General features: G+C 43.8%; 1 protein-coding gene across 1 annotated transcript in view; it reads right to left on the minus strand.

Moving 5' to 3' along the window:
* LOC147022993 (thiamine transporter 1-like) overlaps window positions 1-20,488 on the minus strand; it is a 28,228-nt gene extending 7,740 nt beyond the window's left edge. The window contains exons 1-3 of the mRNA XM_085887996.1: window positions 20,069-20,488; window positions 19,731-19,900; window positions 5,833-6,679 (exon numbers count right to left, since the gene is read on the minus strand). Coding sequence (XP_085744122.1) covers window positions 5,833-6,679; window positions 19,731-19,900; window positions 20,069-20,102 — 1,051 coding nt within the window. The 5' untranslated portion in view covers window positions 20,103-20,488. The remainder of the gene's footprint in view (window positions 1-5,832; window positions 6,680-19,730; window positions 19,901-20,068) is intronic.
* Between the last annotated feature and the right edge of the window lie 762 nt (window positions 20,489-21,250).

The raw sequence follows: 21,250 nt of genomic DNA on the forward strand, positions 1-21,250 counted from the left end.
GTGTTTATCTATAAATGCGGATAAGAAAGAGAAATTATTAGAATACAGCAAGTCATCACTATCCGGAAGTGGTGCGTGCCCGTACGGAATGTTCACATCATTCCATGAATTATCGCTTGCACTGAAGTAACAACTGCTGTGATACTTCCACACAGAGTTAATTAAAATCCAAATTAAAATCAAGTTTACCTCCCTGTCTTTGCTTGCCATGACAATCGCTGCCATTGACCATTGCCACTCCTACGCCACGGTAACTAAATGGCGCCCTTTCCCCATTGGCCATGCCTACGCAGCAACGTGTCTTGTCATTGGTTTGGTAAATAAATGGCCACAACTTGGGAAGCACTTGTCCGATTAATATCAAACTTTGAAAAGGCACATACTCGGGTCCCCAGCAATATACGTGGCAAGTTTCAATTAGATTGGACCAGTGGTTGTCAAGAAACAGCGGGCACACACACACACACACACACACACACACACACACACACACACACACACACACACACACACACCTGGAATTATAGAGTGATATTGGCCTGGTCTTAACATGATCATTTTGCGCATGTGCGTGGGGGGGGGGGCGGGGGGGAGGGGTGGCAGCCGGCAGGAAAGTGTCCAGTATTCTTGATTCCATCAGTGGCCACCCTAGCCAAAAACAATGTCATACTGTGAAGCCAAGCAGGTCAAAGTCTGTAAGACATGTAGAAATGGCAATTTGTGTTGTAACACACAAACCAAAATAGTTGTGTTCACATTGACAGCTAAAAATAAAATAAACAAACAAACAAAAAAAAAAAAAAAAAAAAAAAAAAACCTACAATTATTTATTTTGATTTCCATAAAATGCATAGATTTGGCTGTTTCTGGTTGCAGACTTTGAGAAACAAAGCAATAACTGGAATGATTTAAAAATTAAATTGCTTAATCAGAAATGATATCAGACCAGTTTGAGACAATCGCTGAGACCATGTATTTGGGACAAGTTGATACGGGTTACATCAAGATGCAATTTACTTCCGAGGAAAGCAGGACATATCAATTTTATCGGGGGTTTTTTTGTATGCAATATCGAGGCTCAAGGAAAAGAAAGGAGCTATGGAGGGAAAAAATGCCATCATAGACATTTGAGCAGGTAGGCAGAGGAATGACTTCTGGTTGGTCTGCAGACCAGCAGAGGAAACCTGCAAGGCAATGGTGAATCCAAAAAAATATATAGATATTTATAAATAAAAAATCCAAATCCATTGAGACCATACTCTTATCTGTACAGAGCGTCGGTGCTACCGAAGCAGTCTCCTGGGCTATTGGGCACAATCCTGGACGAGTCGCCACTCCGACGCAGTATACTCGAATGGCTCAATCATTCCAGCAAGCTGATACTCATTTTGCCGACCTTGAAGGATAATAAGCTGAGTCAACCGCACCTGGTATTAATTCATTGTCCAAGCAGGATTTGAACTCGGCACCCTAAGATCCCAATCTCAACACCATATCCATTAAGCCAAAAACAGGCACACAATGTTGAATGGTGGTATAAAAGATTATGTTGGTAAGGATGGGGGACAACACAAGATGGGGGTGCACCACCTGCTTGAAGCACTGTAGGGAAGACTAAAAGGCGGTTACATGGTGGGGAAAAAATGCGGAACAAAAGGCCCGGTCACACCTTGACATTTTAGCCCGCGATGGCAACGTATTAAAATTTATGTAAAACGCTGGCTTACGTTGAACTTTTGATGTTTTTTTTTTTAAAGATTCGGACGTATTCATAGCGACTTGGTCTTATGTATAACGCATTGGTAACAACACAGAACGTTTCGTTGTGTTATAGATAACTTATACCAACGAATGCTGAACCTGTTGTCGGCCGACACAACCGATGCCCAACGATAGTCTAACTTAGGCATAGCGCGTTGCACGCATCGCCGACGATGTCGTGACGTAGCCTATTAAAAGGCTGACGCACAACGATTCGAATCATAACTGCCGTAGAAATGGAAGTGTCAACATCGCAGTCACACCTTGGCGATCTTGCCAGCGTATGCCGACCTAAGAAAAATGTGTCTAAAACGTTGGGGCACGTCAAATACGGTATGAGTAAGTTTGGTATACGTGAGTAGAACGCTAAAGTACGCTATCATACGTCGTAGTAAGTAGAGTACATCAAGAAATTTTAAACATGTTCAAAATTTTACGACGTACGACACACGTTCCGCATGCGATGGGGATAAGTTTTACACACGATATGTGGACGCTTACACACGTCCACAAAGGCTACTTATAAGCTACTCATAAGTCGAAACACGTCGCGGTAATGTCTTTTTTACGCGAAACTTATTTCTGACTTATGTTTGACGTGCTTTGAACCAATTCTTTACGTAGTCCCAACACACATCGACGTATTCCAATGACGTCTTCCGGTCGACAAAAAAAAAATTAACGTGTTTCTAGCTTACAACTGCCATATAAAGACTTGTTCGCAGCGATTTTGGGAATTGGTATATAAAAATGCTGCTCATAAAAGGGGAACCCAACAGTGTTTTCGAGTCCTTTTTGAGTCGATGTCCATGTCAGCAGTATCAGTATCAGTATTAGTATTAGTAGTAGTTTGTTCATGTTGGCAGTAGTAGGTGAGTGTGAGGGGGAGGGTGTGGGTTATGATGGATCGTCCTTGCGTTTAATGATTTAAATGATAAACTCAACGATTTAAATGGCTGCATCTCCACTATTGAAAGTCGACGCTTGCGCTCAACAATTGGATTTTTTTTTTACACTCAACGACTTTTAAACGGTACCACTCAGCTAGTTTCATTGTTTACAATGAACGATTTAAATTGCTGTCACTCGCCTTTGTTTTTTGACGCTGGCGCTCGGAAATTTTAATCGTTTCTATTGAACGTGTTAAATCGCTCAAACCCTACTATTGAAAGTAGACGCTTGCGCTCAACAATTCGATTTTTTTACACTCAACGACTTTTAAACGGTACCACTCAACTATTTTCATTGTTTACAATGAACGATTTAAATTGCTGTCACTCGCCTTTGTTTTTTGACGCTGGGGTTTGGAAATTTGAAGCGTTTCTTCTGAACGTGTTAAAACGCTCAAACTCGACTATTTTAACTATACTCTGCCGATGGACAATTGGAATCATAGCCAAGCTAGACATCGAAGTGTGAACATCCTCGTCATGCCGAAGAAAAGTTTGAAGAATGCTGCAAATAAGTGTCCTGGCCGTGGCCGTGGACGCTGACGCAAGGACGATCCATTATACCGACGTCTTTCAGCCTATGAGTTACTTAAAAGTAACGTCTGTCGACGTGTGGCAACGATCGCGTAACGTGCCAACAACACGTTAATCATAGGTTAGAAATAAGTTTCGGGTACGCTAAACATTACCTCGGCGTGTCTCAACTTATGATTAACTTACAAGTAGCATGTGTTGACGTCTGTCAGCGATCGCAGACCGTGCATACAACTTGTGGCCAGCGCAGCAGAACGTGCGAGTCATACGCCGGCATACGTCGTGAAATTTCAAGCATGAAAAAATTTGAGGACAACCAAAAAGTACAACGTTTAAAGCCAACGTACAACGACGTATGGCAGTGTTTTTCAGCGTGCTCTCAATGTTATCAAAACTTACCCATAACGTATTCAACGTGTGCCAGCGTTTTAGAAAAAAAATTCAAAAATCGGCATACGTTGGCTAAAACGTCAAGGTGTGACCGGGCCTTTACCAATCAGGAGCGGAACGTTTCTGATAAATTTCAGGCGGATCGGCCCAGCGGTTTGGCCGGAGAAGTCAAAATAGTTGACGGACGGACGGTGGACGATGACAATACCTTATCTGGAATTCCATTTCCAGATAAGTTAACAAGGGCCACCGACCTGCCTGCGAGTCTTTGCGTCTTTGTCACGGTTGAGATAATGTTCTTCTTCAATAAACCCCCATGTGTAAACAAAATGTTTAAGCCAAACCCGAAAGGTTTATAAAACTGGAGAATTCATAGAACACATTACCTCATGCAGTGTTCACGTATATACTTCAATTGTATTCCGGGAGTTTAGCGCTATTGAAGCAGTCTTATATGCACGACCCTATTAAACATGTCCAAGTACTGCAAAACGGAAGGGTTCTGAAAATGCAAAGAAAGCGATTTTTGTTCTACAGTGTTTGAATACTGTATAAAACTAGAACGGGCACTCAGAGAGCGCATACCTTCGCCGCCACTACTTTTTTTGTTCTTGGTATGAGTGTGGAGGACTGGTTTCATATGAATGGTCTTATGACACAAACCACATATCTATGATGTCATGACCCCCCCCGACTTTCGGGGGCTACGGACTAAACAACAATCAACTCACGTCGTTTTGGCGAGTGGCTACGGACTAACCAACAATCAACTCACGTCGTTTTGGCGAGTCTTCACTCGCAAGCTCGGTGAATACAGCGTTTCAACAAGAGAAGGTAATCTCGTTTGATGCTGGTTTCATGCAAATCGAATAAGAATTGACTGAGTTATGCCGAAAACCGCATATTTTTCAAGGGCATGACCCCCCCCCCCCCGACATTTTACCCCAACCGGTGACATGTGTTATGACATCATTGTGTCACAAGATTGGGCATTAAATTCTGAACATTTTGGTGCTGGGTTCATGTAAAGCGGACAATAATTGACCGCATGACAAAAACCGCATATTTTTCAAGGTCGTGACCCCCTGACCTTTGACCCCTAACCGGTAACAAGAATGTGGGCGCCATTGTGTCATATTGCATGTCACAAGATGAGGCGTTGAATTCTGAACATTTTGGCGTTAGTTGCATGCAAATTGAATAAAAATTGACCGTGTTATCGTAAAAAGACGATTTTGACCTTTTCGTGACCTTGACCTTGACCTTTGACCTGAACGATCCCAAAATCTAATCGAATGCTTCCTGGCTAATAACCAATCATCCCACCAAATTTCATGCAATTCGGTTTAATACTTTTTGAGTTATATGAATCACAAGATTACAAATAAATAAATAAATAAATAAATACACGCCGACCAAAACATAACCTTTCGCAGAATGTGAAGGTAATAACGATTGTAAATGTCGTAGAAATTAATTTATTCCGGAAATTACTGCAGAGTTCATTATACCACACTATCCAACACGTTACATTAGTTCTTCGTGCCTGTTGTTTATGTCCTTTAAAACAGTAAGTTTCCTCTTTGGAATGATTTCCAACTTTGTTTGACTGCCAGACAGGCGGACAAGGGAAAAAACCAAAACAAAACATTATTTCGCTCCTCTCTACGCATGTCTGATCTGAACGAATTCAGAGCCAAAGTACTGTTAAACTACAGGTTCGTTTTCCGATTAATGTTTAAAATGTAACATTCTATTTAGATCAGGTTGTTTCTCGATCAAAACTGACGTTTGAAGACAGACAGATGGACGGACAAATGGACGTCAGCCAATTGCTTAACCCCTCGTTCCACTTGGCGTGCACGTGGTAACAATGCTTTACAAACTCCGAGGATTAAGGTTTTAAGTACTCTAGTTGAAACTGCCATTAAATGGTCCAACTGGTATAAAAATGTATTTTGCATCCTGACATTTTTCACAATCGGTTTGGATGTATTTGCACTATTTACTGTTTCTGAGGCTGAAGAGGAATATAATGTTGCAAAATGAACTAGAGTACCAGCAGTTACATACCATTTCATACAATACAACTCCCCATCCCCCTCCCCCAAACTGTCAATAAGTACAGCATAGCACTGCCATTATGTAGGCAACAAAAATACTTGTGTGAAAGCAAGAGTGTTGGGTTTAAACACACCAGTGAGCGTCGAGATGGCTTCAACACCACCATTGTAGACTGTAGCATTGGCTCCCACAGTGCTCCACAATGTCTGTACATAATTAACGACCTGGAGGTAGCCACAGGTAGCCAGTGCCCACCACACCGACCATAGAAGCAGAGATTTATTTGTGTAACAATTTAAAAAGTCTTTCCAGAGCTGTGAAAAAACCACCATAGGAGATACCACTGCTGAAGCTGGCAAGAGATTTAAAGGAAGATCAACAAACTCAGCAGGTTCAAATTCTTTTGGAATGTCTGAGACACAGACTGACGAATTACTCTGACAAATCTTTTTCTCAGAATGAATATCATTGTCAATTGAGATTTGTCCAATGCTCATTTTTCTATCAACAGTGTTCGCAGTTAAATCCCGATGGAAGAACATGCTGTGTTGAGGTGTGGGAAGTAAACAGGAAGTGAGAAAGGCAATGGACACACATGTCATGGAGATGATATTGAGAACGAAATAAGAGACTCCAGCCGCTGACACAAGGATCTGTCCAATAACTGAGCCAGCGGTGTATCCAATCAGAGTTGCGCTGCGGCACTGGCCGGTCACCATCTGATATTTGGTGGAAGGGACCACACTGTAGATGTACGAATAGTAGGCAACTTCTGTTGCACTGCTCAGGCCGAAGGTAAATTCCACAGCCTGCATGGCCATGATGCCTTGTGCAAAGAGCAACAAAAGCCATGTCACAATAAAGGCAGTGCCTTGAAGCACAATCAGTGGCTTGTAGCGCAGGTAGTCCGTGGCAAGGAAAACTGGGAACAGCAGCACCAGATAAGAATACGTCCACACAGGGAACATTTGGTTGTTTACCTGCAAGGCAAGCACACCAAAAAGCATTCTTATAGAAACAAAATGACAATATTTTTCCTTCACTCACTTAACAGCACCCTACACCTCCTTCCCAACAACCATAATTTCCTACACCCCCCCCCCCTTCGCTCATAAACTCCCCTCCTTAAGGCCCGGTCACACCTTGACGTTTTAGCCAACGTATGCCGATTTTTGAATTTTTTTTCTAAAACGCTGGCACACGTTGAATACGTTATGGGTAAGTTTTGATAACATTGAGAGCACGCTGAAAAACACTGCCATACGTCGTTGTACGTTGGCTTTAAACGTTGTACTTTTTGGTTGTCCTCAAATTTTTTCATGCTTGAAATTTCACGACGTATGCGGGCGTATGACTCACACGTTCCCCTACGCTGGCCACAAGTTGTATGCACGGTCTGCGATCGTTGACAGACGTCAACACATGCTACTTGTAAGTTAATCATAAGTTGAGACACGCCGAGGTAATGTTTAGCGTACCCGAAACTTATTTCTAACCTATGATTAACGTGTTGTTGGCACACATCGACAGACGTTACTTTTAAGTTACTCATAGGCTGAAAGACGTCGGTATTATGGATCGTCCTTGCGTCAGCGTCCACGGCCACGGCCAGGACACTTATTTGCATTCTTCAAACTTTTCTTTGGCATGACGAGGATGTTCACACTTCGATGTCTAGCTTGGCTATGATTCCAATTGTCCATCGGCAGTGTCTATTCAAAATAGTCGAGTTTGAGCATTTTAACACGTTCAGAAGAAACGCTTCAAATTTCCAAACCCCAGCATCAAAAAACAAAGGCGAGTGACAGCAATTTAAATCGTTCATTGTAAACAATGAAAATAGCTGAGTGGTAACGTTTAAAAGTCGTTGAGTGTAAAAAAATCCAATTGTTGAGCGCAAGCGTCTCCTTTCAATAGTGGAGTTTGAGCGATTTAGCACGTTCAATAGAAACGATTAAAATTTCCGAGCGCCAGCGTCAAAAAAAACAAAGGCGAGTGACAGCAATTTAAATCGTTCATTGTAAACAATGAAAATAGTTGAGTGGTACCGTTTAAAAGTCGTTGAGTGTAAAAAAAATCCAATTGTTGAGCGCAAGCGTCTACTTTCAATAGTGGAGATGCAGCCATTTAAATCGTTGAGTGGCAGCCTATGAATAACAAACCCTACGTCACCGGCAATGATAAACTGCCGCACGATATGGATGAGTTAGGCTATCGTTGGGCATAGTTTGTGAACGCCGATTTGTTAGTCATGCTAACAAACATCCTCGTCCTCAACATCGCTAACAGCTTGGTTTGCATTTGCAAAACATTGCCTGTAAACTCAAGGATTTTCACAAGGGCATATCAGATTGGATAACACTACAGCTTCCACTCAATTGACCCAGTTTCGTTATTCTCATCAGCATTTACACTCATTGTGACCCTCGTTTTTACCATTTGAGTCGACAAATTGTTTTAGATTTGCCATGCTTCATCTACATGCACAAATCAAAGTAGACATTCCTGCAAATAGGTCATGTTCCTTATAGCCCAGGAAACACAGCAGATTACTGCTAAATTACCGCCACCCTGAAACCTGGACAAACTTGTTTTGTTATAATTAACTATGACATAGAAAATGTGAAAATGACATTTATAGTGTATTCCTATGACAGCAAGATTATTTCGATAATTAAAGTAATCACTGAATATGGATAGAGGTAAGTTTTTCCTCCTGAAAATATTACCAATGCTTGACTACAGCAAAATATTTAGCTTGATCCAATCGCGCAATTCTCCTATATACTGAATGTTTGTCAGGACTGTTATCGGTGGCTGGATGAGATGGATAATAGATATCCATACAGAAGTTTCCATGTAAAAGGAATCGCATTGATGATCGACACCATTGTATGACTCAAAGTTCTCGAAGGAAGCAGCAAAGACCCTTCAGTCGAAATCTCAACAAAAGAAGGGTCGAAACCTCCTTTAGATGCACCTGAGCAGAGGAAGCATGGGGTTTACGAGTGCACTAAACAACGACTGAAGTCCCAGATACTCAGCGCAAAGATGAAACCATCATGTCATAAATGGTGTTGAGTCAATGGGTACACCAGCAAGAGGAATGTTGTCCACCAGGCTCGGCTAAAGTCAAAGAGCTTATTTGAATGAATTTCAACCTTTGATGGTTCGACCAACGATTCCCTTCCTCAAAGACTGAGCAGAAAAGACACGAGTGGTTTTAACATCAGAGAGCACCGTTTTATTCGTGATTCTTTTCAAAGGTACCCACAGAACAAAGGCAGGGGAAAGGCTTTCACGCATCAGCACCGATTACAGGCCAATTAAATGTACAAGATCTAAAATTCTTAGAGCAACTGAGAGAAAGCAAAAATAAACAGTGCATGCAAATGCTATCGTTTCCGAACCTCTCCCTCTGATGCAAAATATCACCACTCTTGTTATTCTAATTACATATCTGAAAGGAACATAAACAGCGTTTTAAGCAAGGCCGAGAGGTTGGAGTGCAATGGGGCTGTTGATAAAGAGTTTCAGAGACTTATGTCAGAAATCGAAGAGACAGTACTGGCAAAACAGATGCAGAGTAATTTTTTTTTTTAAAGTCTCATATCCATGTCCGAATCTGGCCAGTCAACCAAAATCGAATCAACTAGTTCACGTCACACACCCAAACTGTATACCAAGTTTAATCCGAATCCGTCCACAACCTTTTGAGATATCTTGCCCACAGACAGATGGATGTGGGTGAAAACAACCTCCATCCACCTTTGGTGGCGGAGGTAATGACACTGTTGAGTCAACGCACAAGGTTTATTGACTCTTTCAGGGGAAGAAGCACAGCAGGATTTTGCTTGGAAGAAAGTTTGTGCCAAACATTTATCATTTTATTTTTTGGAGCACAAATGGGGGTGGGGGTGGGGGAACTACTTGGGTGCCAATAGCAGTACAAAGCAGGAAATAATTCTGCCAAAGTTCAGATACCATAATATTGTTGTGGTGCCAGGTTCGGTGGCGAGGACGACCGCCAGACGGAGCAGTCGGGCCGTCTCCCACCAAACACCGGAATTAAAAGGTCATCACCCGGATCACTTAAAAGGACCGTGGTCACTAATATTTTGACGGTGTGAGGTAGGGTCCACTTGTCTATTCCAATTTACCCAAGTACTCACGCCGTCTAGCTACAGGGGAAGCCACACCCTCGGTAGACTCTGTCCGAACCGAGTCGCATGTACTGACTCGGGTCCGGTGTAACCGAGCGGGAGTTACCAGAGCCGCGCCAGTCCCACTGACAACTTACGGCACAAACGGCCTTACTACTTCTCAAGCCCGCACCGTGCTGGGTCAATGGTAGAAACGATAGGCAACCAACTGGAACATTAAACAGATATTTATTTACAATTGGGAGGGAGACACAGAGCAGACTTAATCACAAATATAATGCAATGTACAATGAGCAATCAACACTTATACAATTTCTACTTAACAGACTGGTGACACACACACACACACACACACACACACACACACACACACACACACACACACACACACACACACACACACACACACACACACACACACACACACGCACACACGAAATGGGGCCGTATTCGACCCTTCAGCTTGGGAGGGAAGGCAAGCTGAGGGTAAGAGTTCGGTTGGGCACCTTTCCACCTCGTGCGGTCTGGTCGAGACGAGCTGGTTCGGGGGGGAGGGGGACTCGAACCCACACCAAGCACCAGGGACCGGGAATGATACAATGGACGCGAGCAAGCATGAGAACGGACGAGACGAGACGAGCACTTGCGGGAAAGACTAGAATGCCAGCAGGCAAAGCAAGACGATCCCAGCAGGCAAAATGAGGGCAAACAAGGCGACGAGGCTTTCTTTCTTTCGCCGGCCGGATCGCCCCCTCTATTACTCATTCCTCACGTGAGGTGGGAGGGGTCCGTCCTGAGGTAACTCGCCTCCTCATTGGATGGGGCGTGTGTCGGGGTGTCTCGGTGGCCCACCCCTCGAAGAGGCTCTGTAGTTTCAATTTTTGCATATGTACTGCCGAAGCAAGTGCTGGTATTCTGGCTTCCCATTGGCTGGAGGAAACGCTCCATGCCCTTCTTCGGAGCGGAGCCTTGATCTGAGGCGATGGAGGCTCCGCCCACGCCTTCAGCCAAAAACACGTGGGCAATGGAGTTGGTGGTGCGAAGAGGTGGAGGATTGATTTGTTTGGGAGGAAGATTTAAAGATGTAAAAAAACCTGACTATAAAAGAAACCCGCAGCGCACACATGAAATTAACCAATTAGACCAGTGTTTCTCAAGGTGGGGCGTGGCAATATTTTGGTGGGGCATGAGGATTCAGCATTAATGAATTAATATATGATCGCTTTCGAGAGAAAGAGAGAGAAAGCTAAGAGAAATCGACTGGAAATGACGAAACGTGGTGATTTAAGGCTGAAACTGAAAAAATTGGTTCCTCGAATCAAACAAATCTGCAGCCAGCGTCAAGGGCAGGACTCCCATTGAAGCGAGTAGCAATTGAACAAGCCGGTAGGCGACGAGGGATTCGCTAGGATCGAAACGCTGGATACGATGCTTTTCATTCTGACCGATCCACCGACGAAGATTCATTGCCAAGACGTATTGTTTCACATACGATTGTTCCTCTGCCTGGCAAGATTTTTCCTATTGCGTATTTTGCCAACTGGCACTCCTCATAAAAAATGACAGTAAATAGACACCCTATTTTTGAAGGACTACCATTTGAAAAATAATCGGTTTGCTGGTTTGTGCTGTGGAGCCTCGCGTTGCAGACACAAACACACACACACACACACACACACACACACACACACACACACACACACACACGGAAAACCCGATAAACTTCTCTCAATGCTCTCGTTTGACCACACCTCCTGAGCCACACAATATTTTTCATAAGCCACGCCCAATTTCCTACGCCACTCTCACTTTTCATCAACCACGTCCACTTTCCCTAAGCTCCACCCACTTTCCTAAGCCCTTCATAAAAATGACGGTAAATAGACACCCGATTTTTGAAGGACTACCATTTGAAAAATAAAACCTCAATCAAAAATCGGCTCTAGTAAAATTTTCTAAATATCTCGAAGTGTTTAATTCCGAAGTCTCGTTTCTCTACATTCAAAACTGAAGGACAAGTATTGAAAATACTGTACGCGATTTTTCGGCCGCTGCACAGCAACGGGTGGTTGCTGGGCAACGAAATTCAAACGCGCACATTCCCAGACCATATGGCACCTGTTGGCAAAGTTTCATCGAAATCGGTTCGCTGGTTCGTGCTGTGGAGCCTCGTGTTGCAGACACACACACAGACGGAAAACCCGACAATAAGGGATATATCTAGCATATATAGCGAATCCAATAAAATTTGCAATAAAGTTTTAATAAAGCCTTTTGAATACATATGTAGTATATACTGTAGTTTCTCCAATCATGGTGGTGCGTACGATTTTTTTGATAATCAAATCCAGGCGTGGGACAAAAAAAGGTTGAGAAACACTGCATTCGACAGAAGGACAGGACCCTAACTATAAACACATACTTATTGAAATAACTGAACTGCGGGGATTCTGGCTGTTGTGTGCAAATGGCTTCCAGATTCGTAACAATATCATAGTGCTTTATCAGAACATCAGTACATCTCTAACACTAGGACTTGGTGTTTAGACATGCCAAGATATCAGCAGTATACACTTGGTTGAAACACTGCATGCCCTTGGACATTGTATTGTGTGATGAAATCAGGCGATTTATTACATCTGTTGCAAAGGATCAAATGTTGCACACAGAAGATATCTGTGCTTGGCATGGAATGGAGAATGTTCACTAATAATCCAGCCAGCTTTTTTGAGGCCGTTATTGACGATTTCGACAGGAATAAAGAAATGCTTGATGGGCAAACAACAACACGTCTTGGGTACGGTGCCATTTCAGAGATGTGGCTTCCCACTCGAGGAGGACATGCATTCCACGGGAGACAAGCAAGGCCTTGAATGTGGTAATTTGTAAGGTCAAAGAAACATCGAAAGATGTGACTAAATACTTGATATGAGAGCGTATATGCCTGGTGTTGGCTTCATGGTTCAGGTGGGGGCTTGGGATCCTAGGGTCCTGAGTTCAAATCCCGCTCAGCTGTTGAATCAATACCAGGTGGGGTTAACTCGGCCTGTCATTCTTCCGAGGTCGGCAAAATGAGTGCCAGTTTGCTGGTATCCTGTGTCGGAGTGGCAACTTGTCCAGGATTGTGCCCAATAGCCAAAGAGACTGCTTAGGCAGCACCAACGCTCTACACAGAGTATGGTCCCAATGGATGGATGTATGAAAGCGTATAAGATGATTTCTTAAACAGGGACATTAGGACAATACCTGCTTGAAATGGTTTCAATGCAGCTCTTTAGACGAGCACAGTACCTGTTGCAACTGTCAGCCATCTTCCTTTCATATACATGCATGCATCACCATCAGACCCATCAACAATATAAAAGTCAGAAAAAACATTTGGGGATGGAATCCCCAAATAACAACCAAACAAGAGGATGGAATGACTCCACAATCTTTTTACGGATTGCCATCACGACATCTGACATTTTTGTTGTAGGTGGCAATAGTAACAACTGTATGAAGATGTCCATGTTCGAGGTAGTTGCAGATTGGTGCAATTGTAAATTTCAATTGTTGTGGGATCGAGACAGAAAAATGTCCGTGCCCTTCTAGTTGTTGTTGTTATTACCTCCACCACCGAAGGTGAAGGAGGTTATGTTTTCACCCCTTTCTGTCTGTCTGTGTACAGGATGTGTCAAAAAGTTGTGAATGGATCCGGATGAAATTCTGTGGACAGGTTCGGTGTGTGACAAGGACGAAATGATTAGATTTTGGTGAAGATCTGGATCCGGATCTGACTACTATAATTTTTAAAGTGATTCTTCACCATTGAGAGATGGGGCCATAAACGATACAGTTCTGTGTAGCATGATATTTCATACATGTATTGGGCCCGATATGTTCTCATAGATCAGGCATGACGTGGCGGAGGTATGCACTCCACTGAGTGCCCTTCCAGTTGTTTAAAGAGTAACCCCAGTCAGTACTGAACAAACTGACCCACAGCAGCGGCCCAAAGATCCCCCACAATTGATACGCCACGCTGCTGCTCGTGGAGAGAGAGACAGAGACAGAGAGAGAGAGCACTACCCCCTCCCACACCCTCCCCATGCTTTGTGCACCTTGGGCCTTGTGGTCCATGGACACACCTCAACGGCTTAACCTTCAAGTTTGGCTGCTTCCCAGCCTCAACTGACATTCGTATAGTTTACCCACACAATTTTTTTACCACCACACCACTGGTCTCTTCACTTTATAAGGAGTGAGGTCCAACAGTACAAATCTTCTGCCCTGGTTTGACACTCCTCCACTTGCCCCTGTCCTCAGCCAGCTCTCTCCACGTTATTGATATCACTGCTCACATAAATCTTCCCATCTCAACCACAATCTACAGTTTAAAAAAAAAAAAAAAAAAATACAAAAATCCTGCCTCGCTGATCAAACCCATAGTGACGTCATCACTGCACATTGGAACCTACTACTATGGGACACTGCTCAACAACTTATGAAGATCGTAATAATAGAAGTAGAAATACAATTAATCAAACTGAATGAGATAATCAGTCAAAAGAAGGAGAAGCTGTGGAAGAATGTGAATCCTGAACAATACCACCACACAATGCGTTTTCAGTGATAAGCTCCTGGTTGCTCATCGCTCCACTGTTAAAGTTATGGAAAGGAAATTTAAACACGATGAGATATTGTACAAGGATATGAAACCATTCCAAGAGAATATACCCAGTTTAAACAATAACCAGGTAGCTACAGACACTTCCAATCAACTTAAGCATAAGCACAAAAATAGACATTATCGAAAGAAAAGAAGAAAAAAAAAAACCACTACACTAACCGACGTAATCACGTACAGAACTGTTCCTCTATGGAAGCAAACACTGCTGAGGTTGAAAATAAATCAAACAATAATAGAACTTCTACTTCAACCAAACTGGAAGATCTCCCAAAGCTCAGGATCATCAATCTTTCCAATCATTCCCTTGGTGAGGCTGAAAAAAGCTCGCTATTTAAGGGTCTAAAATTTTGCCCAATCGCTCTACAACTAGACCAATTACAATTTAAAGAATATGTAAAAGATTTCCGTCGGCGAATGACATTGAAAGCACACTTTGCGAGAGTACTAACAGACACAGTACAATCAGCCCCACAACAGCTACTCAAATCGACACCGATACACCACAACTCACTTTACCTCAACCAAAAAACACCTGGACATGTGTCGACAATCCCCATCTACACGTCTATATGGAGCAAGTGAGGAATGTGGAAATTGAGCAAGTGAGGAAATTGAAAATGTGGCCCCAAAAAAAATTCTTGAAGACTCAAGGACAATCTTACAAAGACAGAGCGATGAGCACTCCACAATCTCCAACGTAATAAAGACAGCAGTTAAAGGTTCTGCCGTTGGCATGATGTCGACCATCGATTACATTGCAGAAGGTAATCACCAGCAACATGATGATACCTGCAAAGGTCTTCCATCGAACCCAACCCTTCAACATCTCGAAGAGGCTAAAAGGGAAGTATATTCTATTCAGGCAGATGAAGCCATTAAATCTCGCTTGGTTCCTGATGTCCGAATCTTTATTTTCTTCCGAAGATACACAATCCAGGTAGGCCAATTGTATCTGGCTGCACATGTCCAACTGTTCTGATATCAAAAAAAATAAAAAATAAAAAGTTTCCAATGTAATGGACAGCATTACATTCAATCTCAGGGCACTGCTATAGGCACCCCTGTTGCGCCGTTGCTATGGGCGGGCACCCTGTTGGTCGGGTTGTCGGCAACTAAATCGTCTCCCCCACCAGGTTTCCTGGTGAGGAGGGTGTTTGGATATGGACACCCGGCCGGATTAAAAACAAAACCTGTCAAAGGGCGGAGTTGCTCCTTGTGAGCCAACGGCCATCCATATCTTGTGCCAAACTGTCTACGGACGTCCTCCTGCAGTTGGGTTACTACTTATTGGGAGGTGGGTGGCAGGACTTGGACTCTGGCCACCAGAAAATCCTGCATTCCACAAAACATTCTCGAAGCATAAAAAAAATAAAATCTGAAAACCCACTCTGTGGACGTACCTCCTGTGCAGCTTCCTTTCGCAGAGCAGCTCACAGTATGACGGAATTGGGGCAAAGCCTTCGGGACCCCCAATCTTTGAAGATAGGAGGGAAACCAAGGGGTAACATTCCTGGGTCAAATTGCGGGAGATTGTGTTGTGGTGGTGCTGAGGTATCGTCCACTAGACAGTGGTCTCCCTGGGTTAACCTGTGGCTGTCCCTTCGGGTGGGTGCCTGGAATGTCCTATCCCGAAGAGAAGTTGATCACCTGTCTCTGTTATCATCTGAGCTCAAGCATTTGGACATCGGGATTGCAGCACTCTGAGGTTCAGAGACCGGAATTCAGAGAGATCATGGTGGGTGGTTACACCTACTATTGGTCTGGTTACTCTGACAGTTACCATGCCCAAGGAGTTGCTGTAGCTGTGTCCAATAAGCCAACTCCAATGATAATTGGGGTAACACCGGTCAACCAGCGTATTAATCAGACGAAGGATTCGTCAATCCTTGGGTGTCATTTCCCTGGTCTCGATATATCGTCCGACTGAAGCGAGTGATCTCACCGTGAAGGACGCATTCTATACCACGCTCGAGTCTGTGGTTGATCAGTGGCCCAGGCGAGATACACTTCTAGTCTTGTGGGATTTCAATGCATCGACTGGAACTGATAGGAATGGTTATGAGTTGTGTGTTGGTCCCCATGGGTCTGGAACTGTGAACCAGAATAGCACTAAGTTCCTTGACTTTGCAACTCTTAAGTTGCTTGTTGTAGCAACTCTTAAGTTGCACCTTAAATCCAGGAGAATGGTACCATCCCAGCCTCAGCTGGATGTTGGCAAACTCAAGGATCAGATGGCAGCTGAGGAGTTTGTGAACAGGCTGAGTGGAGGTCTGGGAACTTTTGGAGAGCCTAAAGAGTTGTGGAGTGCCTTCAAGACCACTGTCCTTGATGTTGCTGGTGGATGTCTTGGAACTCACCGTAGGGCGAAGTAGAATTTTGTCTCAAGGGACACTGGATACCATTGATCAGTCACAGGGCCAGGCTGAATGGCAAAGCTGAGCTGTTCAGGGAGCTGAGGCATAAAACTGTACGTGCACTCAGGCTGCGGTGAACCGGTTGAAACGGGGTAAAGCTCCAGGAATCTGTGGCATCCATGCTGAAGTTCTCAAGGCTGGTTCGAAATGCTGCACTCGTGTCATTGCATGCAGTTATGTGCTCTGCCTGGAACACAGGCATCATCCCAAATGACTGGAAGAGGGGCCTTGTTGTCCATCTCTGGAAAGGGAAGGCTGATCGCCAAGACTGCAACAACTACTGAGGGGTGATACTGCTCTCAGTGCCGGGCAAGGTCTTTGCTCGGATAATCCTTGATCGGGTTTGCCACCATCTGTTTGGGCACCAGCGTCCAGAACAGTCAGGCTTTACACCAAAGAGGTCAAAGATCGACTGAATCCTTGCTCTTCGGGTCCTCACCGAACGCAGACGAGAGTTCCGGCAGGGGCTGCATGCAGGCTATGTTGATCACTATAAAGCGTTCGATTCAGTGAATCGGGATGTCCTCTGGAGGATTCTTGGTCTTCGTGGGGTGCCACCAAAACTGATCGATCTGATGTCTGAACTATACTCTGGTACTGAGAATGCTGTGAGATGTGGTGGTACCATCTCTGACTTATTTCCAGTTGTTACTGGAGTTCATCAGGGGTGTGTACTGGCCCCCACAATTTTCAGCACTTGTATGGACTGGATTCTGTGGAGGATGTCAGAGAGATCAAGCTGTCAAATTGAATTTTCCTTTAAAATGTTTCCCTTTTATGTGGGCAAAGTATGAGTATCACTGTTTTTGTCCAATGGAATCCGTCATCCTTTTCCTGGATGATTAGGAATAATTTTGACAAATTTCTTTTTGATGTACCACACTTTTCATTGAGCGATGGTGCTGCCAAAGCAGTTTCTCAGCAATGGTTACACGAGGTGGTTTGGCATTGCCTTTGCATCGTTGTTTGCCCGTGTTTTATCCTTTTATATGCTGAGCCTTAAGTGAGGAAGCAGGTCAGGTTAGGTATGGGAGCATGTGCCAGAGCAGCGCGTCGCTGCGTCCACTTTCCGCCGGTACTCCAGGGGCCTCCGCCTGGCCATCTCCATCTCCTTGAGATGCTGATCAACCTGCTGCAACCACGAGGCATGTGGTTGGCCCATTGGTCTTCTCCACTCACGAGGCTCCCTCGCTGAGAGAATCTGGTGAGCAAGATCAGCATCAGGAAAATGAGCCACATGTCCATACAGCCACAGCTGACGCTCACGGTCTATGAGGAAGCAGCACATACCATTTTAAAGTCTTTGGTATGACCCTGCCATGGTTTTAACCACCGACCTCCCAGATTCAGAATGGACACTCAAGTCTAAACATTACACCCCCGAGTCTGGTGATTACAATAACCTAATTACCAGCTCACCTGGACTTTAGTCAGGTGAGCTTATGCGATTGAGCAGTGTCTGTAGGTGAGTGAGTGAGTCAGTCAGTCAGTCCATGAACACTTGAGACATTGCTTGAACCAAACACACGATTTTGATGAAACTTGACCCCAACCTTCATCATCATGATATACCAAAATTTATTCACAACAATAAAAGCATCAGGGTCTAACAAGTCAGCCGGGGGGTTTGAGTGACTGACTGTTGTTCCTGATCCAGGTGTGAACTCCGACATGCAGTCCTATTTTTAGATCCTCGTGGAGGAGTCTTACTCACGTTGTTGTTCTTCATCTTCTTCTTGTGGACTTTGTTTCACAGCCTACAGTTTTCATCAAAACTTCCTCAAACTTGGCATATATATATATATATGTAAAAATACTCTGCGCAGACAGTAACCATCTCCGATTTTGAAAATTTCTCCCAGAAAAAAAAAGTTATGACGTCAAAATATCTCCGCTAATGGAAATCGCCTAAAAATTATCTCCGAAACTAGGCAAGCTTTTTGAATTCTGTTTGCAGGAATCGAACAGGGCATTAACAGAGATGAATTACCGCGCATACAATATATCACCATGACGTCATATCAATTTTTATGACATCATTCCTATTTTTTGACATTTTTTGTTTCACAACCCAGAGTTTTCATCGAATCTTCGTGAAACTTGCCACGTATATGCAGAAAGCCCATACACAGGCAGTGACCATCTCAGATTTTGGAAATTCTTCCTAGAAAAAAAGTTGACGTCATAATATCGCCGCTAATGGAAAATCGCCTATACCATTATCTCCGGAACTAGGCAAGCTGTTTGAATTTTGTTTGCGGGAATCAAGCCGGGCATTAGCACAGATAATTTATCGCAAACCTGATACATCACAATGACGTCATCATCAAGAGGACGAGGATCTTAGCTCATTTGAGCTTGTTACACTTGATGACAAATTTTTAAAATGAAGCAAATGCTGTTACAATTTAGAAAATATTATACAAAAATAATAATAATAATAATAATAATAATTACTTTCCCTTATTTTTGAGAATCCTGGTGCCAATGAACTTTGAGATTATGCACAAATCAAGCATTACATTATACATGCAGAAAATCAAACAGTCGTATTTTAAAGATTCATCAAATGGAATTAAAAAAAATTTTTTTAAATCTCCAATACATTTAACACCGGGTCCGGAATCGAACCTGGACTGGACAGCTCACAGGTGAGCGTGGACGACCTTTACAGCACGCTGTCGCATTCAGGTTCAAATCACAATGGCACACCCCAGCAATATCGTTAGATTTACACCAATGTCCTTGGCATTACAAGTGGAGGGCAACCCGCGTCACAAACCTCCTCTATCGTGAGGTTCTTGTCCGGGCCGACCAGGTATGGAGTCAAGTACGGCTCGGATGGCCGTATCGAACAGAAGAAGCCGTAAACACACAGAATGACGGTAGGGTACTTCCAGCTGGATCGCCACTCGGCCAAAGACATGGCGGCGTCGGCAGGAGGGTCACGTTCTGAGTGGTGTTGGTCAAAGTACAGTACACCGTGAGGAACGACAATCGTGAGGAAAACGCAGAAAGACAATCATCGACGGATCAATAACCGTTTGAAGCGACAGCAGCAAACAATAGAAACGGATAATAAAGAGGAAAGCGCTTCACAGCCGACACGGCCTGCTGTACCTGCTGCACAAGTAGAACCGCAGGAAGAAGCCATCACTGGGCGGGTGAAGGCGCTTACAACTTATACACGACGTCGCGACGCTCTGTGGATCGTTTATCATTACAACTGATAACATAATAACCAATTAAAACCTCGTTAAACGACACATGAGTTAACAGCTGACGATCTCACAGCAAGCGACAGCTTCAAGCGAACCGAACACGCTCCTGGTTGGGTACTCGTACAGTCATACCCCGTTGTTGTTATTGTTGTTGTTGTTGTTGTTGTTGTTGTTGTTGTTGGTGGTTGTGGTGGTCGCAAATGTCCCTAAAAAAAAATGCCCCAAAAACATCGGGAAACAACTAAAGAACTTTGATACTGATTTTCACAGCATTTCTGAGAAACGGTGACTGCAGAGACCAAGGCAGGACGAGCACTCAATTCCTCAGCCGTCCCCGAATCGGCTTCTCTCATGACGTCGTCAGCGCGGACAATATGCTTCCTCGACGGTTGTATGAATTTGGCCGTGGTGCCGGCGATAGCTCACCCACTCTTCGCGAAGGACGTCGTGGGATTTTTAAAGTCCACCGACTGGTGCTGGTAGACGGGACGCCCAATTTAACGTCTATCCGAGGGATGGCACTCACGCTGATGTTAAACTCTGCCTGTGAGACACCAGGATGACCTTTATGTCTGGGTCGGAATTCGAACACAGACAAGACAGCTGGACAGTGTTCCGACCTCGAAGCTATCCTGCCAGCTCAAAAAAAAAATCAATAAAATATGCTTTATTTTATCTTCCTAATCCAGGAAAACTACTTTATTTTATGTTTTCTTCATAACTTTTTTTTTCATGAAAAACGATTCACAAACATGTTAATTATGGGTACATTTTGGACAAATTTTGAAGTTGAAGTCCCGAACCCCAATTCCCCATTACCCCCTAAATTTGCGTATTTGCGGTTTATGGGGATTTTAAAAAACATCACCCCCCACGAACAGGAAGACTCTCCTGTATATACCTTAACACTGTGTAGGGTATCAGGTTCTCCGACCTCAAGTTTAATCTGCTGTTGCTGTGGTGCAGGTCTTCTTCTTCATCTTCTTGCACACAGCAGTTTGGCTGCTGGGAAGCTGTCATTTTGTTGGGCATGACTGTGCCACTGATGCTGTGCCCCCACACCAGTACACTGGTACTCATT

Source organism: Eptatretus burgeri, chromosome 7 (genome assembly GCF_056783735.1).
Source record: "Eptatretus burgeri isolate ZD-2024b chromosome 7, Ebu_testis_v1, whole genome shotgun sequence".
Lineage (NCBI taxonomy): Eukaryota > Metazoa > Chordata > Myxini > Myxiniformes > Myxinidae > Eptatretus > Eptatretus burgeri.